The sequence below is a fragment of the Gracilinanus agilis genome, chromosome 4 (genome assembly GCF_016433145.1).
Source record: "Gracilinanus agilis isolate LMUSP501 chromosome 4, AgileGrace, whole genome shotgun sequence".
NCBI lineage: Eukaryota > Metazoa > Chordata > Mammalia > Didelphimorphia > Didelphidae > Gracilinanus > Gracilinanus agilis.
Genome location: NC_058133.1, coordinates 231,010,991 through 231,028,425, shown reverse-complemented (window position 1 = coordinate 231,028,425; position 17,435 = coordinate 231,010,991). Strand labels below are relative to the sequence as shown.

General features: G+C 35.7%; 1 protein-coding gene across 3 annotated transcripts in view; it reads right to left on the bottom strand.

Annotated features, from left to right (window-relative positions):
* Nucleotides 1-17,435, bottom strand: part of TBC1D16 (TBC1 domain family member 16) — a 119,643-nt gene that overhangs the window by 86,769 nt on the left and 15,439 nt on the right. For all 3 annotated transcript variants that reach the window (XM_044674405.1, XM_044674407.1, XM_044674406.1), the window contains exon 2: nucleotides 7,331-7,958. In XM_044674405.1, the coding sequence (XP_044530340.1) occupies nucleotides 7,331-7,958 (628 nt within the window). The remainder of the gene's footprint in view (nucleotides 1-7,330; nucleotides 7,959-17,435) is intronic.

Genomic DNA, 17,435 nt, shown 5'->3' with positions numbered 1-17,435 from the left:
GGAGAACATTGTACACAAAGACTGATACACTGTGGTACAATCAAACATAACGGACTTCTCTACTAGGAGCAATGCAAGGATCCAGGGCAATTCTGAGGGACTTCTGAGAAAGAATGCTATCCACATCCAGAGAAATAACTGTGGTAGTAGAAACACAGAAGAAAAACATATGATTGATCACATGGTTCAATGGGGATATGATTGAGGATGTTGACTTTAAATCACTCTATTACAAATAATAATACGGAAGTAGGTTTTGGACAATGAAAAAAAAATAAATAAAAAGGTAGAGAAGGGGAACAAGATGATTCTGGAAGAGACAGGGAATCAGTGGAGTTTACTAAGCTAGAGGGAGGAGGTATGACATGGCCAGACTTCCACTTTAGGAAGATCATTTTTGCAGGTGAATGCCTGGCTTGGAAGGAGATCCTGGGACAGGATATCTGAGCTGCAGACTACTATTGCAATAATTTCAGTATGGGATGATGAGGGGCTGCCCCAGGGTGGTAGCAGTGTCAGATAAAAATGTTATGTAAATGAGTCAATAATAGTCAATCAACATTTATTAAGACTACTCTATGCTAGGCACTATGCTAAATGCTAGAAATACAAATATGAAAAAAGACAGTCCCAGTTCTCAAGGCACTTGTAATCTAATGCAAAAAGACAAAACACAAAAGCTGAAAAGCCAGGAGAAAAAGGGACCAGGCTTGGGGGATATAGTGGAGAAGTCAGGCAGAGAAGTCCCAAAGTACTGCAGTTAGGTGAGAAATGAGATATCTGAGCTGAGTTCTCTCCTTTAACAGAAGTTTGAGGTTCATGGCCCAACCCTCCAATCAGAAGAAGGATAGTGACAAAAGGAAAGTACCAAAACTGATGAAATTATTCCAGTAAGGAACTTCCAGGGGGATGTGGAGAAGTCATTCAGAAGTCCCAAAATACTTAAAAAATGCCAGGTGAAAAATGTAAATTTGACAAGTCTTGGCAACAGATTAGATTTAGGGTTAGAGGAGAATGTGAATAGTTGAAGACAATACCTAAGTTCCAACAACAAAGTAAGTTACTGTAGATTTGGGCTATGATATTCTTTGAATTTTAAATTTTTAAATTTCGTTTAGGAGGTGATTAGTAAATTCCTTTGAGTTTTCACTTAGTCCTCTGTTTCCGAGAAATCTCAGTAGTTTTTATTTTTAATTTGTTGAAATATGGTACCATTTTTGGTCATGATTTCCAGGAAGTGTGATGATTCATAAATTATGTCTCCTTGATTTGTCTTGCAGGTCAATTATTTTTCTAAGTAAATATGATATATATACTATTCACATATATATTTTCTTTCATAGTCCACATATACATATATTTTAATATTTTTGTTTTAATATACCTTACTTCACTGAATTGTTGTTTTCTGAATGGCCTATTCTTATTTTCAGGGCATTTAGTTCTTAGGTAAGGTTTATCAATGGGCAGTCTAAAACAGTGATGGCCTGTGGGCCAAATGCAGCCCCCTGAAATGTTCTATCCAGCCTTGCAACATTATTCCTAATCTGACAATACAATGAGTAGGATACAATACAATGAAATTTCGAAAGAGTTGCCTTAGAAACAGACTGACAGATGAGCATTTCCTTTCCTTTGCCCCCCCCCCTTTAAAAAGTTTGCCCATCACTAGTCTAAGGTATTACTTTTCCTCAATGATTTTCCTTTCTTTGCATTTTGTATCTTGTTTTATTTTTTTCACATACTCTGACAGGACATTTTTTTCCTTCCAAGGGTCTAATCAGACTTTTTGTGGAGTAATTCTCTTCTGGGTTTACTCCACTGGGCATCACTCAGTCAAAGGTTCATCACTGTATTGTCATTTTATTCTGTTTACTCATATCTCTAGTCACAGTTTCTGGTTTGGGAGTTGTGCTTGTGTTCCAATTTCTACAAAAATTATCTGGCCTTGAGTCTTGCTATGGCTCTAGCTCAGGCTTCATAGATGCTGGCTTAGGGTCTGGGCTGTGCTGGGTACTGGTTGGAGACATTCTTCTGCAGTGATACCATGCAGTGGGTTTTGCTCGCAGGCATTCTGCTGGTATTCCAAGGATGTTCTGCATTTGGGGAAAGAATTCTTTGCATTAGAACTTCAAATATTGTCTCCATTCTGCTCTTATTCAGGATTCTGGCAGACTTGTGAAGCTCTAGACTGAAGGGAGTTTACAAATTATTCACTTTCATTTTCTTTATTATTACTCTATTATTTTTAGAATTTTACTAAGGTATTCTGGGGGAATGGGCTCCTCTAAGTCCTAATTCAATGACATGTTCCCACAATCTTTAGTTTAGTTAATTTTAAAAAATGAAATCAAGTTAAGTTTTCATTTCTTTAGTTTGATAAATGAAAAGCATTTCATATGTGTCAATATACTGCTTCTAGGGCTAGGAATTATTCCAATCATTCTGGAAAGCAATTGTGGAATTATGTGGAAAAAGTGACTAAAATATTCATATTCTTTTCATCAGAGACTCCATTGCTAAGTATCTCCAAGGATGTCAAAGATAAGAAGAGTTGAAAAAAATTACTTCCTTCTCTTTTTCCAGAGGTGGCAAACTATGGGTATGGAATATTGAATGTATTCAACTCGTTTGATGTGTAATTGGTTTTGCTTAACTGCTTCTTTCTCTTTTAAGAAAATTTTTGTTAAAAAGAGATACCTTGCTGGGTAGAGGTAGAGGAAGGATATATTCAAAAATGAAAATAGCAATTTTTTTAAAAGAAGGTATTACCAAATACAGAAGATGTTTAATATACTGAGGACTTTTGACTGATGCAATTCAGACCCTCCTAAATTTAAAGCAGTACCTAAAATTAGTGATATATTTTTCATAGTATTATGGTACTTTATAGTTGTAAGGTCATATTAATTTTAATTTTTCACCAAGTCAATTGGCAAGGATCCTCTCCCACCATTTTCAATGTCCATCTCAGAATTTGCCCGTTTTTAAATTTGCCTATCATCAGCCTAATGGCTCTAAACAGACAAAAAATGGTCACTCAAAGGAACTAGATTTAACTAAATCTGCAAGTAGGGAATCTTAAAAGCAAAAATAGAAATAAATGAAGCAGTAAGGTTTAGAAGCCATACTCACAAGTAATAAAAACCAGTTCTGAGTCAATGGCATTGAGAGGTAGATAAGAGAGGTGCTTTGTTATAACAGTACCATCATGGTGCCACCTGAGGAAAACCTTAAAGAATCCACTAAAGGTATATCTGAATGTATCTGCTTTAATACAAGCCACCTTAAAGTCATGATTTCAGAGAATAAAATATTGTATAAATCAATGAAACTTAACATGGTTCCTGGAGCAGTGAGTTACAACTCTGAGAAGACTGATTTCTATTATGTTGAATTATTTCTGTTTCTGGGTTTTGAATTGAGGCCTCTTTACTCATCCTTCTGCTCCAGGCAAACTCAAGAATTATCTCCCATTGTAGGGTGACAGAAAAGTGATATTATGGGTTCCATCTTGCCCAGTAAACTAACAACTAGCTTAGACCAGGTGTTTCTGCAAGTAATAAAACAGAGACTCTCCACTGAGGAGAATGGAGAATGTCATGCCTAACCAGATGGGACAAAGAGTTCCAGTACGTGATTTTTCATCATCAACCAAGGAATTGAGAAGGGACTGAGAGAATGATGGACCACCTCCTCATTGACTATTCATTAATTACATCTATGAGAGGGCAAAATAATGAGCTTCTAAAATGATATTCAAGAATGCATAAGGTTTTTTTTTCAGGGTCTTAGATCTCTGAGATAGATTATTGATCAATTAATTTATTGATTATTGCTAGCCTCATCAATAAGTTGATTTTCTTAACTAGAAGCCAGGCTCTCAAAATTTTTAATCATGACAACTCCCTCATTGATTTATTTAATGCATATTCCCTCTAGCATCTGAAATCTAAAGCTATAAAGCAATATTTCTCAAACTGTGCTATAGAACACTGCAATTTGATTAGCAGTTCAGTCAGAAAGTTTTGATAATAGCAATAGTTTTCTAAAATCTCATATTATACAAAAAACACAGTAACATATTTTGGTAAAAAGAACTTAAAAGTATACTAGTAGCTGTCAATTGGAGAATGTGGTATTGAATAAAATGTGGTATATAAATGTAATGAAATATTATTGTGACATAAGTGTAATGAGCATACAAAATTCAAACTTGGGAAGACTTCTATGAAGTGATGCAGACCAGAACCAAGAGAACAATGACTATAATAATGAAGAGGGCAGCTAGATGGCTCAGTAGATTGAGAACTAGGTTTACAGGTGGAAGTTCATGGGTTCAAATCTAAGTCTCAGACACTTCCTAGCTGTGTGACTTTGGGCAACTCATTTAACCCCCATTCCCAGGCTTTAGCATTCTTCTGCCTTAAAACCAATAAAAAGTATTGATTCTGGGGGCAGCTGGGTAGCTCAGTGGAGTGAGAGTCAGGCCTAGAGACTGGAGGTCCTAGGTTCAAATCCGGCCTCAGACACTTCCCAGCTGTGTGACCCTGGGCAAGTCACGTGACCCCCATTGCCTACCCTTACCAATCTTCCACCTATAAGTCAATACACAGAAGTTAAGGGTTTAAAATTAAAAAAAAAAAAAAAGAAAAGAAAAGAAAAGTATTGATTCTAAGTCATAAATTAAAGGTTTAAAAAAAACAATATGAAGAAAGCTGATCTATGTAAAATATGCAAAATGATCTAGTGGCTATTTTATATGACTGGCAATAATGCATTATTCCCATTTTAAAAGTGGCAGAATGTAGATATAGAATAAGATATACAAACACGGCCAATGTTTTGATTTATTTTTGTTTAATTCTATTTTAGCATTAAATAGGTACATTCTATTAGGGTAGAGGGAAGGCAAAGTTACCAGAGAGTAATAGTGATTTTTTTAAAAGGACCATCAATAAAACATTAAAAATATTTTTCTAAAATATGAGATGTAATTATGAATCAAAAATACTCTATGCATCGATTTAGGAGGTAATGGTAATAAACAAGCTAAACTTTCTCCGTTTTGCTCCAAAATTTCCCTAATACTCAGACCCATGCCTCTTCTTCCCAGAATATTATACACATAGTATGCATGGATTGCTAAAGATATTAGAGTTTAAACCCTTAAAATGTTTTATGTCAAATTCATTTGGTAAAACCACCATAGGAATAATTAGGTGGGATAGAAAGCTGAGCATAAAGTCAGGCAAGACACCTTCCTGAGTTCACATCAGGCCTCAGACACTTACTAGCTGTGTGACCCTGGGCAAGTCACTTAATTGTTTGCCTCAGTCTCATCTGTAAAACAAGCTGGAGAAGGAAATAGCAACCACTTTAGTATCTTTGTCAAGAAAACCTTAAGTAGGGTCATAAAGAGTTTGACACAACTAAAATGACTAAACAGAAGCAACAAAAAAAGCTACCACAGAAGAAAACCATTAGTTAAGCAAAGAGTTTAAATGAATTTCAAATACACCATTAGATATTGACTGTGCTTTATCTTTATAATTTGCTTTAAGAATGTGAATGATACACTTAACTGGAGTGTATCAGTGACTAGTCACCTCCAAATAGGGAAAATGCCCTTCAGGGGTATGTTTCAACCTCAGACAGAAAAGGACATGATAGAAGTCAAAAAGGTTAAAGTTCCTGAATCCACCAATGGGTTTTGAACATGTGTTTAAACCAGATGTAAGGTGGCACAGCCCCCACAGCCCAGACTTAGATAAAATGATTCAAGTCATCAAGAAATTGGCTCAAAGGTTTTTTTCACTAAACATGTTACAACTTTTCTGGAGGTATTTTCCAGATGGCCCAAGGATAGCCTGTACTTTCTATTGAGAAAAGTGAAACTCTGCCTAGTAGCTTGGCATCATGGGACTACCTTCATCACCTAAGTCATAAACACAAATACTTTTCAATTTATCTACTTATTAATACTCCTCCCTTAATTGGGCATGGAAAGTAAATGGAATATGAGAATTATGCCATCAGTAGCAGTCAGGTGTGCCATGTTATGTGGGTAATTTGAGGAAAGTGTGTAGTATAAGGGAATTTTAAAGGAGGATGTTGGAGACTTGCTAAGTGGGTAATCTCGGTTACAGGTAGGCTGGGATTAAAGGAGATTCAGGGTATAATAGGACTGAAGTCAGGAGTATAACACAGAAGGGAAACAGAGATCTTCAGGGAGAAGAGAAATTAAACTAAATAGACAAACACAGCAGGCTTACAGACTGGGACTTAGACTCAAACAGGCTTTAGTTAATTTCACAGGAAGAGACTTGTTTTGAAGTAACACCTTCCTTCAAGATGGATGCCCCAGCTTCCCTCTAAGCGCAGAGTATGTTGTTTCTTTCCCTCTTTTCCCTCTTGATAACTAACAGACAAATTATACTAATAGGGCTGTAGAAACACAAAAGGGTTTATTTTCTTTGAAGGATATTTGTTAGGAAGGTGGATCAAAGGAAAGCCCTATCAGTTGTCTCAGGAACCTCAGGTGGGGGAAGGAAGCAAAGATGGAGTCTGAGTAAGGACCTGCCTTTAAACTCAGCTTTACAAAGTGCTATTGTTATCTAAAGGGAATAAACGATGACTGACTAACTATAATTAATGCTGACAATTAGGTAACCCTTCACAGATTTAACTCCTCTCTAATTACTCTCCTTATTAACTCCACAGACATATAAGGTAAGGGAGGGAAGGCAGGGATGGTATTAGGAAAGGAAGATATAAAGGGTTTATCTAAAATAATAATTTCTTAAGTAAAGATGTCAAAGCTAGGCTAAATTTCAATATTAAAGCTAGGTAATCAAGGCAGCTCGGCTGACTGACAACCTCCCTCCATGGAAGATCCAGCCAACTGTCCTTTTCCTCAAGATTCCAAACCCCTAACAGCTTTTGGAACTCAGCCAAAGCTAGAAAAAACTATATCACCCCAATTCTGTATACTACAGCCAAAAGGGTGAAATGGGAGGAATATTAAGTTACTACACCTGGTTTTCAATGCTGGTGATTTACTTACTTCCATTAAGTGTTTTAAGTTGAGACCTCATATGGTCTCATATAAATAAATAAATAAAAAATAAAATAACTATATTTTCCAAGTCCAAAAAAAAAACATCGTATAACAGATTGTATAACATTGTATAACATTCTTATCATCTGGCTTATGGGTAAAATAGACATTAATATTTTAAATTGGAACTCTCCCAAAAAATCCAAGATGTGTAATTGCCATAGGTACAGCCTACATCCAGAAATCAAGAGTAGATTTCAAACAACTCACCTGTTTTCATCATCCAAAAAAACAGAATTGCTGCTCTCTGCAAGGGCTTCACTTATTGGTGAGAGGCAGAAGGGTGAAGAAAAGGCATCCGAATCAGAATCAAAAGTACTATCCCTGCTCACATCATCAGCAGAGAGCTCTAAGGAGCCTTCTGCTTCTCCAGGCTCTGGCCTCAACTCTGGCCCCTCCTCTGTCCCATCCACTGACAATTCAGATCTATTTGGCTCATCCTGAGAACTGATAGTAGATAAGATTCCTGAGTCACTATGGGCAGGCTGGGTAGCTTGGATAGGACTGTCTGTCCCCAAGCCATGAGACAGCTTTTCCCCATCTTCTAATGAGGAACTTATGTGGAGAGTATCTTGGAAACTCTGGGCCACTACCAAAATGTCCTCATCCTTAGGTGTCAGAGGGTTTCTTGATTCCCCAGAAGAGGACTGATGAGGCTCTCCAGAGCCCTGAGCATGACGGCCTCGTTTGCTGGGGATCTTGCGCACAGGGGAGCTTTCAGGGGTGATATAGCGCAGGGCCTCTTCATCTTGCCTCTGGATCCTGGAGTTTGGGACCCAAGCAAGGATAAGTGTGGTCCCCAGAAGTTCATCCTTTTCCATGTACAAGCACAAATAACCTTTGAGAAATCAAGAGCATAACTCAAGATTAGAGTGATCTAGAGCAATGGAAAAGCATGTTCTAATATTCTTTATATCACTACTTATGTACAACACTGTCATATATAACATTAATAAGATGTGGCATATTATGTAAAAATAGGAATTCATGACTGATATATTCTAGCCCTGGCACTTAAAGAAATGATCCAAAGTTCATATATTCCTAACTTAGAGGCATCAGTACATCCACATAGCTTAAGTAAAAACTGAAGAGCACAATTAAGAAGGGCAGAGATTAATGAATTGGGCATGCAACTAAAAAAATTAGAAAGCGAGCAAATTAAAAACCCCCAGATGAAAACTAAATTAGAAATACTAAAAATCAAGGGAGAAATTAATAAAATCAAAAGTAAAAGAACTATTGAATTAATAAATAAGACTAGAAGCTGGTACTTTGAAAAAACAGATAAAATAGACAAAGTACTGGTCAATCTAATAAAAAAAAGGAAAGAAGAAAACCAAATTGACAGTATCAAAGATGAAAAGGGAGACCTCACCTCTAATGAAGGGGAAATTAAGGCAATCATTAAAAACTATTTAGCCCAATTATATGGCAACAAATATAACAATTTAAGAGATATGGATGAATATTTACAAAAATATAAATTGCCTAGATTAACAGCAGAAGAAATAGAATACCTAAATAATCCCATATCAGAAATAGAAATTGAACAAGCCAATCACCAGGACATGATGGATTCTATCAAACATTCAAAGAGCAACTAATCCCAATACTATACAAATTATTTGATATGATAAGCAAAGAAGGAGTCCTACCAAATTCCTTTTATGACACATATATGGTACTGATCCCAAAGCCAGGTAGATCAAAAACAGAGAAAGAAAACTATAGACCAATCTCCCTAATGAACATAGATGCAAAAATCTTAAATAGTATATTAGCAAAGAGACTCCAGCAAGTAATTAAGAAAATCATTCACCATGATCAGGTGGGATTTATACCAGGAATGCCAGGATGGTTCAACATTAGGAAAACCATCCACATAATTGACCATATCAACAGTCTAACAAACAAAAATCACATGATTATCTCAATAGATGCTGAAAAAGCCTTTGACAAAATACAGCATCCATTCCTATTGAAAACACTGAAAAGTATAGGAATAGAAGGACCGTTCCTAAAAATAATAAACAGTATATACCTAAAACCATCAACAAGCATCATATGCAATGGGGATAAATTAGAAGCCTTCCCAATAAGATCAGGAGTGAAACAAAGATGCCCATTATCACCTCTATTATTCAACATAGTACTAGAAACACTAGCAGTAGCAATTAGAGAAGAAAAAGAAATTGAAGTATCAAAATAGGAGACTAAGCTATCACTCTTTGCAGATGATATGATGGTCTACTTAAAAAATCCTAGAGAATCAACTAAGAAGCTAGTAGAAATAATCAACAACTTTAGCAAAGTGGCAGGATACAAAATAAATGCACATAAATCATCAGCATTTCTATATATTTCCAACACATTAGAGCAGCAAGAGGTAGAAAGAGAAACACCATTTAAAATCACCCTAGACAATATAAAATACTTGGGAATCTATCTACCAAAACAAACACAGCTATTATACAAAAACAACTACAAAACACTTTCCAAACAAATAAAACTGGATCTCAACTATTGGAAAGCCATTAATTGCTCATGGGTAGGACGAGCTAACATAATAAAAATGAACATTCTACCCAAATTAATTTACCTATTTAGCGCCATACCTATCAAACTACCAAAAAACTTCTTTACTGAATTAGGAAAAACTATAACAAATTTCATTTGGAATAGCAAAGGATCAAGAATATCAAGGGAAATAATTTTAAAAAATGTGAAGGAAGGGGGCCTAGCAGTACCAGATATTAAACTATACTATAAAGCAGCAGTCATCAAAACAATATGGTACTGGCTAAGAGACAGAAGGGAGGATCAGTGGAATAGACTTGGGGTTAATGACATCAACAAGACAGTGTATGATAAACCCAAAGAGCCCAACTTTTGGCACATGAATCCACTATTTGACAAAAACTGCTGGGAAATTTGGAAAACAATATGGGAGAGATTAGGTTTAGATCAACATCTCACACCCTACACCAAGACAAATTCAGAATGGGTGAATGACCTGAATATAAAGAGGGAAACTATAAATAAGCTAAGTGAACACAAAATAGTATACCTATCAGATCTCTGGGAAAGGAAAGATTTTAAAACCAAGCAAGAGTTAGAGAAAATTACAAAATGTAAATTAAATGGCCTTGATTATATCATGCTAAAAATCTTTTGTACAAACAAAAACAATGTAGTCAAAATCAGAAGGGAAACAACAAATTGGGAAAAAATCTTTATAACAAAAAACTCTGACAGGGGTTTAATTACTCAAATATACAAGGAGTTAAATCAATTGTATAAAAAAATCAAGCCACTCTCCAATTGAAAAATGGGCAAGAGACATGAATAGGCAATTTTCAGGTAAAGAAATCAAAAGTATCAATAAGCACATGAGAAAGTGTTCTAAATCTCTAATAATTAGAGAAATGCAAATCAAAACAACTCTGAGGTACCACCTCACACCTAGCAGATTGGGTAAAATGAAAGAAGGGGAGAGTAATGAATGCTGGAGGGGATGCTGCAAAATTGGGACATTAATGCATTGCTGGTGGAGTTGTGAACTGATACAACCATTCTGGCTGGCAATTTGGATCTATGCTCAAAGGGCTATAAAAGTATGCCTGCCCTTTGATCCAGCCATACCATTGTTGGGTTTGTACCCAAAAGAGATCATAGATAAACAGACTTGTACAAAAATATTTATAGCTGCGCTTTTTGTGGTGGCAAAGAACTGGAAAAGGAGGGTATGTCCTTCAATTGGGGAATGGCTGAACAAATTGTGGTATATGCTGGTGATGGAATACTACTGTGCTCAAAGGAATAATAAACTGGAGGAATTCCATGTGAACTGGAATGACCTCCAGGAACTGATGCAGAGTGAAAGGAGCAGAGCCAGAAGAACACTGTACACAGAGACTGATATACTATGGTAAAATCGAATGTAATGGACTTCTGTACCAGCAGAAAGCAATGACACAGGACAGTTCTGAGGGATTTATGGTAAAGAACACTACCCACATTCAGAGGAAGGACTGCAGGAGAGGAAACATATAAGAAAAACAACTACTTGAATGCATGGGTTGAGGTGGACATGATTGGGGATGTAGACTTGAAACTACCACACCAATGCAACTAACAACAATTTGGAAATAGGTCTTGGATCAATGACACATGTTAAAACCAGCTGAAATGTGCATCGGCCATGGGTGGGGGGAGAGCGGAGGGTGAAGGGGGGTGAAGGGGAAAGTAGGAGCATGAATCATGTAACCATGTTAAAAATGAATATTAATAAATGTTTTAAAAAAAACTGAAGAGCACGATACCAAAAAACATTCATAATATCTCACGTTCACTGACAGGATGGGTAAATGATCACTCTGCAGTGAATAAGCAATAACATGCCCTGTGGATTACAGGGAAACATGCAAGAGCCTTTGAACTGTGACCACTAGCAAAGGTGCATATAAGCCTGTCTTATGGGGTCACTCAACACAAATCCCATCCTATACCTATAGTTTGGGTAGGAAGAATAGCCAAGGAAAATGTCAGGAATCTGTTAAAGATTTCTGAAGTCTAACTCAAGGAGCAATTTATTATTATTATTATTATTATTATTATTATTATTATTATTGTAAAAACAGATGAGAAAAAACACTTTACACTATTGCTATGTATCTCAAAAACTCACATAAGGCATTTATAACATCTGATTCTTTTAACAATCCTATGAGGTAAATAGTACAGACATTATTATTACTTAACTAATTAAGGGTTACTAAGACTCAAACAGGTTGTGTGTTACATAAGTTTACACAGTAGAGAAGATATTAAGTTTTACTCATTTCAAAGAAGAATTAAAAGTTAAAATGTGTGTTTTTGTCTGAGCTCTGGTCTTAACTATTTTGAATGAAAGCCCCCTGAGGGAAGGGAAGGAAAGGGGATGTTTCATTTTTAAGGCAAATTCATAGCAATAGCACAAATGGGCAATTACAAATATGAATAGACCTGGAGGTCCTCAGCATGTAACAGGGTCATAAATTTTGAGGTGGAAGGGTAAAATGACAGAATGACATAACCATAGGATTTAGACATCAACATTCATCAAGTCCAACCCATTTATTTGATGTTAACATATATTTTACTAATGTTTTTGATCATTACATAAATCATTTCCTATACCCTTTCAAATGGAACCCCCTATTGTAACCAAAACAATTAAGCAAAAACACCGGATATAGAGATCATGTCCAGCAATAATTCGACCATCTTGTTTTTGCCATGAGGAAAGCTTATTTGATTACTTTTTTCTAATTCTACCTTCATTGGATTTTCCTTCATCCAGAGCTCAACTTCCCTTTAAGTAATTTTTTTCGATTACAATCATAATGCATATTGTTTTCTTGGTTCTGATTATCTCTGAATCATGATATTTATATAAATAAGTTCCTCTGAATTTCTCATTTTTATTTCTTTTTATATCATTATTTCATTACATTCATATACCAGTTTTCCAGTTTCCCCCTAAATGATGGATATCCATGTTGTTTTTAAGTACTTTTCAAGCAAAAAGAGTACTATGAATATTTTGGCACATATTGAACTTTTGTGTCTTATCTTTGACTTTCCTGAAGGTATCTTCCTAGGAATGAGGTCACTGTCACTTTTCTCAAAAATTAAAATCCAGAATCAGATGGATGATTTAACAGCTCCAACAACATATCGGTATGCCCATTTTCCCAAATTCCCTTGAATATTTGCTTGTCCTATCTTTTCTTCACGTTTAACAATCTGCACAGTGTGGCATGAAACTGCAGTTGTTTAATGTGCACTTATTTCTCTTACTGAGAGTGAGTTGCAGCATGTTTTCAATTAGTGATTTATTGTTTTTATCTCTTCTTCTGAAAATGCTTGTTTGTAATCTATCTCCCTACTGGGGAATGAGCCTTGGTATTTCATATATGTGTCTATGTTGCCTTGCTGAATATTTTAGAATTAAACTTTCATCAGTAATACTGATAAAAAAAATATATTTCCCCCATGCTACCATTTATCTAATTGTCTTGACTGATTTTATTCAAGGAAATAATTTAAATTTGTCCTCTTGCAATTTTTTTGTGGTATGGCCCTTTTTAATATTCAAGTTGTTTGTCTATTTTGAATTTATCATTCTGCAGGATGTTAGATAATAGATGTTGGTCTAAAACCAATTTCTGCCTATCTACTTTTATAGATGTTCTTGTCAAAAAGGGAGATAACCTTTTAGTGACTTAAAACAAATCATTTTCTTAAGTTACCAGAAAAACAATTTCTTACTTTTTATAGCCTTTGTTTCTTATTTGGTCTACTCCACTTGTCTGTTTTTCTTTTTTCTTTTTAAACCAGTAAAAAAAAAGTTCTGAAGACCACTGCTTTATAATGTTAAGTCTAATGCCTAGCAATACTATGCCCTCTTCATTCATATATTATTTCTTCCTTTGAGATGCTAGACCTAGTGTTCTTCCATATGAATACTGATATTATTTTGTCAATTTAAAAATTTCATATATATATATGTGTATATATATATAAAATAAAACAATTCCTCCCAATCTAGCACTAGAGAAGGCCAACATTTGAAATATACATATGAAATGTTAAATGTTATATTACATAGTTCCAAATATCAGTTCTTTCTCTGGAGGTGGATAGCATCTTCCTTCATAGGTCCTTAGTAGCTGATTTGAATATTCATATAACTTAGAATAGCTTAGTCATTCACATTTTTACTCTATGAATAATATTACCATTACTGTATACAATGTCCTCTTGGTTCCACTCATTTCCCTCTTTATTATTTCATGCAAATCTTTCCATGTTTTTCTAAAATCAACCTGCTTATCATTTCTTACAGCATAGTTAGTATTTCATTACAATCATATACTACAACTTATTCAGCCATTCCCCAATTAATGGGCATCCTTTCAATTTCCAGTTCTTTGTCATCACAAAGAGAGCTGCTATAAATATTTTAGAACATAAAGGTTATTTCCCTTTTTCCCTGATAGCCTTGGGAATCAAAATCTAATAGTGCTATTACTGGATCTAAGGGTATACAGAGTTTTATAACTCTTTGAGCCTGGTTCCAGATTACTCACCAAAATGACTGAATCAGTTCACAGTTCCACCAACAATGCATTAGTGACCCAATCTTTCTAAATTCCTCCTTCTGACATTTATCATGTCCCCTTTCTTTAATTTTAGCTAATCTACTGGGTGTAAGATGGCATCTCAAAGGTGTTTTAATAAAACACCTTTTTTAATTTGTTTAATTAATAATAATTTAGAACATTTTTTAATATGACTACATATAGCTCTGATTTCTTCTTCCTCCAAAACTATCTGTTCATATCCTTCAATCATTTATCAACTGGGAATAACTCATATCCTTATAAATTTGACACTTTTCTATATAGGTGAGATATGGGGACTTTATCTGAAAAATTGACTATAAAATTCCCCTCCCCAATTTTCTGCTTTCCTCCTAATCTGGGGAGGGGGGGGGGAATTTGGGTTTTTTTCCTTAAAACCTTTTAGATTTTGTGTAATAAAAATTATCCATTTTATATCTTATAATTCTCTCTATTGTTTATTCATAAATTCTTCACCCATCCATAAATCTGAGAGATAATATGGTCCATGATTGTCTAATTTATTTATGATTATATCCCTTTATTTCTAGGTCATGTATCCATTTCAATCTTAAATTAATTAGTAAATGGTATGAGACTAGTCTACATTTTGTTTCTGCTAGACTGCTTTCCAGTTTTCCAAATAATTTTAACAAAATAGTAAATTCTTAACCTGAAAGCTAAAATCTTTACATTTATCAAACGCAAAATTATCATCATTTACTACTGTGTATTACATATCTACTCTGATCCATAATTACCTCCTTATATTACAGTTTGAAATCTGGTACTGCCAGCTCTCCTTTCTTTACATTTTTTTCATTATTCCTTTGATATTCTTGATCTTTTTTTAAATGAATTTTATTACTTTTTATAGCTTGATAAAATAAATTTTAGTAATTTAATTAAGATGGCATTGAATAAGTAGATCAATATATTACCAACAAAGTCCAGCAGCAAGAGACAGAAAAAGAAATTCCATTTAAAATAACTCCAGAAAATATAAAATACTTGAAAATCTATTTGCTAAGATAAACACAGGAATTATATGAACACAATTACAAAACACTTTTTAAACAAAGTTAAATCTAAGTGACTGGAAAAGCATTAATTGCTCATGAGCAGGCTGAGCTAATACAATAAAAAATGACAATTCTACTTAAATTAATTTACTTATTCTGTGCCATACCAATCAATCTAGCAGAAAACTGTTTTATAAAACTAGAAAAAATAGTTTTTTTTCCCCGGGTTAAGATGGCGGCAGAGTAAGAAGCAGCTCTTAACCTCTCCTGACCGAAACACACAAAACTCCTCAAGGGGACATAAAAACAAGTCCAGACGAACAGAGGACCCCCACAACAGGGCACAGTGTGGAAGGTACGTGGAATCGAGACATTTCCAGGCTATAAAGGGCTCTCACTAAATCGCGGGCTGAGCAACCACCCCACCCCCACCCCCTCCACACACAAAATCTATAGCTCTGAAGCCAGCTAAAAAGAAATAGAGCAAGTTTGGGGCACCCATCGAGTCATTAGCAGCTCCGGGGCCTGTTCCTGAGAGCAGCAAGATTTAGGACCCCAATAAGCCAGAGAACGCAAGCGAAATCTGAGCGCGAGGGCAGAGAGTGGACGCCCAGCGCAGAGCGCACAGGCACTGGCGGAGGCGTGGGTGGAGGCAGACACAGCCAGGAACAAAAGCTCTGAAAACCTGAGTGGGGAACCAGTGCAGATGGGTATACGACTGTGGAAGCAGCGCCCTGAGACTTGTAAAGGAACCTCCTGCAGAGGATCAAGCAAGGGGGTGCACTAGGGGGCTTGACCTTGGAAAAAACCAGAACTCAGACCTCAGGTACCAATAGACCGCGGACAGACACTGAGCGCGAGGATAAACCTGAGAAGCTGCTGGGCTAATGATGGCTACCCAACCTCAGGAAACTCAGAAGAGAAAGAATAACAACAAGAAAAAGAAGCCCTTAAAACTCGACAACTTTTACACAGAGAAAATCCAGACAACCGAGCAAACAGAGGAGGAGAACAAACAAGCATCCGGACCCTCCTCAAATAAGGAAAACTCCTCACAAGCTATGGAAGAGTTCAAAACTGAGATTTTGAGGAAAATGGAAGAGATCTGGCAAGAAAATAACTGTTTAAAAGGTAAAATCTTGCAATTGAACACCAGAAATGACCAGATTGAAAAGGAATTCCAGAAGATTATGGCCGAAAACCGAAAGATTATAGCCGAAAATCAATCCCTAAAGGCTAGAATCGAGCAACTGGAAGCTAACGATCTCTCAAGACAACAAGAACAAATAAAACAAAGTCAAAAGACTGAAAAAATAGAAGGAAACATGAAATATCTCAATGAGAGAGTGACAGACCAAGAAAACCGGTCTAGAAGAGACAATTTGAGAATAATTGGTCTTCCAGAAAAACCAGAAATTAATAGAAACCTGGACTCCATACTAAAAGAAATTATTCAGCAAAATTGCCCTGAAGTACTACAACAAGAGGGCAATATAGACATTGAAAGGATTCATAGAACACCTGCGGCATTCGATCAAGAAAGGAAAACACCCAGAAATATCATTGCAAAATTCAAGAGTTTCCAAGCAAAAGAAAAAATCTTACAAGAAGCCAAAAAGAAACAATTCAAATATCAAGGAGCAACAATCAGGATCACACAGGATCTGGCAGCCTCCACACTAAAAGATCGCAAGGCTTGGAATACGATATTCAGAAAGGCAAGAGAGCTGGGCCTGCAACCACGGATCAACTACCCATCAAAATTGACTATATATTTCCAGGGGAAAGTATGGGCATTCAACAAAATTGAAGAATTCCAGGTATTTGCACAGAAAAGACCAGGGCTAAATGGAAAGTTTGATATCCAACCACAAAAATCGAGAGAAACATGAAAAGGTAAATAAGATACAGAGGGGAAAGAAAGAAAACTTATAATTTTTAAATTTGCCTTTTTAAGGGCCTTAGTGAGATCTAATTATCTGTATTCCTATGCAGAGAAATGTTATGTTTAATTCTCTGTAGTGAACTCTATTCACTATTATAATATTCACTATTATAGTAATCAGAAGAATAATTCACAGGGTGAGGGTGGAACACTAAATAATCTAAGATGGCATGGGGGAT